This window comes from Primulina tabacum, chromosome 3 (genome assembly GCF_025594145.1).
Source record: "Primulina tabacum isolate GXHZ01 chromosome 3, ASM2559414v2, whole genome shotgun sequence".
In the NCBI taxonomy this organism is placed as follows: domain Eukaryota; kingdom Viridiplantae; phylum Streptophyta; class Magnoliopsida; order Lamiales; family Gesneriaceae; genus Primulina; species Primulina tabacum.
The window spans coordinates 48262872-48266387 of NC_134552.1; the positions used below are offsets into that span (position 1 = coordinate 48262872).

The window sequence follows — 3516 nt, forward strand, 5'->3', positions numbered from 1 at the left end:
TGAGACTATATGTTTCAAGAACAGGCTCGATAGGTATAACAATGTCACGTACCATATGTAAAAGGATAAGGATATTCTTGAAAATTTTAAAATATTAGGGTGTTAAAACAAAGAATTAAAGGGATAGGGAGTAAAGATAAAGTTGAGAAGAGATATAGGAGTTATTGAAAGTTTGCCTTATTAACATCACATGACTTATACCATATCATTTCTCTGTATAAAATAATCATTCAAATATCATATCCCTCCAATGAAATCTGTAAGTGCCACCTTTGACATCAAACTTCGACCTCATTAAAATATAAGAAATCGAATGATAACCAAATAGTCCGTCGGGAAACTTCTTCCTTGTTGATTAAGATATGCGTACAAATTTCATACCAAATAGTCCGTCGGGAAACTTCTTCCTTACTGATTAAGATATGCGTACAAATTTCATGCCAATTTACTCAAATCTTATCACCTATTCGTTTCATATCCCACCAAAGAAAACAAAAGTATATTCACCGTTATGCGCTCATTCGTGGCAACGCAATGACGCCCGCAATTAACAACACGACACTTCATATTCCATTCATATTCTTTGATTCTTTTCACCTGCAAACATAATAAACAAAATTCTCTATTTTCACCTTTTAGATTTATAAAATGATGCTCTTTCAAAACTTCACCCATTTGGTAGAATTTGATCTTTTCTCGATTCTTTGATATCTTGTGTTAAGTAGCTCCAAGTGTCAATCTTAATATGATATCAGAGTCCCGAGTTCCACCGTTTTGTGTTGGACTGCCTATAACTAGGCCACTCATTCTACCCATAATTGGTCATTTGTAAACTCCATACTCCAGATGTTATTCCTGGGCGTGAGAAGGGTGTGTTAATTGTCTCACATCGGTTGGATAAATAATCTAGGAGTTGTATATATAAACTTGGACAATCCTCCTTCTTTGAACTAGTTTTTAGGGGTTGAGTAGGTTCAAGTTCCAATCTTAACATCTTGTGAATGATTGTCGTAAATAAGATTATGACCCAAATGGGACTCGATATTAACAAGATACATAATATAGGAAGAAGGGTATACTAAAGCAACAAATGCCGGAAAACTACAATACTCGTATACATTTTTCTTACGTAAACTTAGTGACGCAATAAAAATAGAATTATTAACAAGGCTTTCTGGTGTCTCGACGTTGTATCGAAGCAGGTCATCTGAACTCTCCAGATTTTGAATTTCCATCGAATCAGAGTATTCGGAGCTCGTGCCCCGCACGTCTATCCAGCCATCCGATTCCCAATTTGCCCTGGACACTGTAATTAGTCCCCTTATTCTCCCCTTGGCCTTCAAATTCAAATATTCGTCATCTTCTTCCACTGATCCATCCGTCACTTCATCTTCGATATTCAAATCAAACAAGTCCAGAACACAGCGTGGCGAGGAGCCAGCGATCGGATCTTCCGGATGGGAACACTGGCAGATGAATGGATGCTGTAACAGCTGATCGCAGGTCCACCGTTTCTTGGCATCTCTTTGCAGACATTTGCGTAAAAAATCGCAGCCCAGCTTCGAGAGCTTCGAAGGAAACGCGGGAAACTCAGCAGTGTGTCCGATTCGACTCACCGAGTCCCAGGCAGGCTTCCCCGTCACCATCTCAATGACAGTGCATCCCAAGGACCAAACGTCGGATTCCGGGCCCTGGTATTCTCCCCGTACGACCTCCGGCGCCATCCACAGTGGGCTGCCGCGTGGCGAGATCCTATCCCCAGAGAGTATCGCCGCCGACCCGAAATCCGCGAGCTTAGCGGAGCCGGGTGAGGGACCCAAGAGCACGTTTTTGCCCTTCACATCGCAATGCACGATGCCCCTGGAGTGGAGGTAGCTGAGGGCGGAAACCAGGCACCACGTGTAGCTCCGAACAAAACTCTTATCGGAACAGGCCGAATCAGCAGCGGTTCCTCGCGGCATGTACTCCATGTGCAGGTTCCTGAACGACGCTGTCTCGTCGTCTCCCAAGAACCTGACGACGTGAGGAGACGAGAGCGATTTAAGAATCTGGATTTCATTCTCCAAGGCCTGGAGCTGGGAAGCCTTGGAGGAGCCAAGCTCAACGGACTTCACCGCAAAAACGTCTCCGTTGGATAGGTTCAGAGCAAGATTGACAGTCCCATTTGCGCCTCTGCCTATGCAGCTGCCTCGAACCCAACTTCCATTCAACTTCACCATGAACAAGCTAAGTAAGAATTACTGGGTATTAGTTTTTTGTGGTGGATTGAGAGAGACAATTAAATTTGAACAAGTAGAGAGAAGTGAGGATGCTTATATATAGGGGAAGAGTGGATGGTTTGATCCTTATCCTTAATCGGTGGTGTTTGGGATTAGATTTGAAGAGTGGAATTAGGGAACGTTAAGGTTTGTGTTGGTCTTTTCTGACCAAGTTTGGGGAAGTTGACATGTAATGTTTTGGATGATGGTGACGTGGAACTCGAATTTGTAGTGCATGTTTCTCTTTCCTTTCCATATAATTTACTTCTTCAACACACACACACAGATAGATATATATATATATATATATATATGTTATAAAAAATCCAGTCATATTTACCAATTTTGGTAGGGATTTTTAATCCTTGATTTTTTAAAACATAATTTGGTATAAGATTGTTTTTTAATATGAAGTATTGATACAAGTAACGTGTAACTTATACTTAGTCTTTGCCTAAATTTTCACGATGATTATGTAAATGAAAGTTGAGAACACTACCGATATTCACAATAAAAAATAATACTCTTAGCATAAAAAGTAATACTTTTTTTATATATGACTCAAATAAAAGATATGTCTCACAAAATACGACCTATAAAACCGTCTCACGTAATTTTTTTGTTATGAAAGTTATGCACTAATGTGGTGGTGTGTGATGATTTTTAAAGATTTAAAATAACTTTATCCAAAAGGGGTTTTGATGTTCATTTATTTCTTATTGGATGGGAGTCGTTTTCGATCATTTCGAACTCCAAATGTCGTCGTGGGGACAAATATTTTTGTCTAAAAAACAAACAGCACACAATTAAGTAACCAGGAGCCTGCTGTGTCACTCCTCCACATGCCACATGGAGAGTAGTTCCAGCAGGGCAGCAACTTATTAAGTTGTGATTATATTTGGAAACATAAAATTTTAAATATGTTATCAATTCATTCTATTTATTTTTTAATTGTATATTTAATAAATGATTATCATTTTATTAGCAGAGATGTGCACGGTGAATATGTAATATATTAAACTATATACTATATAATATATTATATATCTATATTATATATGTATATTACTAGATCTCATATGAGATTGGTCGAGATTCATAAAAATAATATTGTTATGAGTTTATAAAACAAAACGTGACTTACAAAATAGATATGTAAAATAGTTTTATAAGAATTTATGTATGTATATATATATATGTGTGTATCTATATACGTGTGTGTTAATTCTGAAAATTTAAATAATTAGGACGTGGCATA

General features: G+C 38.1%; 1 protein-coding gene across 1 annotated transcript; it reads right to left on the reverse strand.

The window, feature by feature from the left end:
* Window positions 1–974: 974 nt before the first annotated feature.
* LOC142538752 (mitogen-activated protein kinase kinase kinase 18-like) lies at window positions 975–2468 on the reverse strand. The gene has a single exon (XM_075644051.1). The coding sequence runs from the start codon at window positions 2217–2219 to the stop codon at window positions 975–977; it is 1245 nt and encodes a 414-aa protein (XP_075500166.1). The 5' UTR covers window positions 2220–2468.
* Between the last annotated feature and the right edge of the window lie 1048 nt (window positions 2469–3516).

Coding starts and splice junctions, on each gene's coding strand:
- LOC142538752 (XM_075644051.1), bottom strand. CDS start 2,219: ATGGTGAAGTTGAATGGAAGTTGGGTTCGAGGCAGCTGCATAGGCAGA.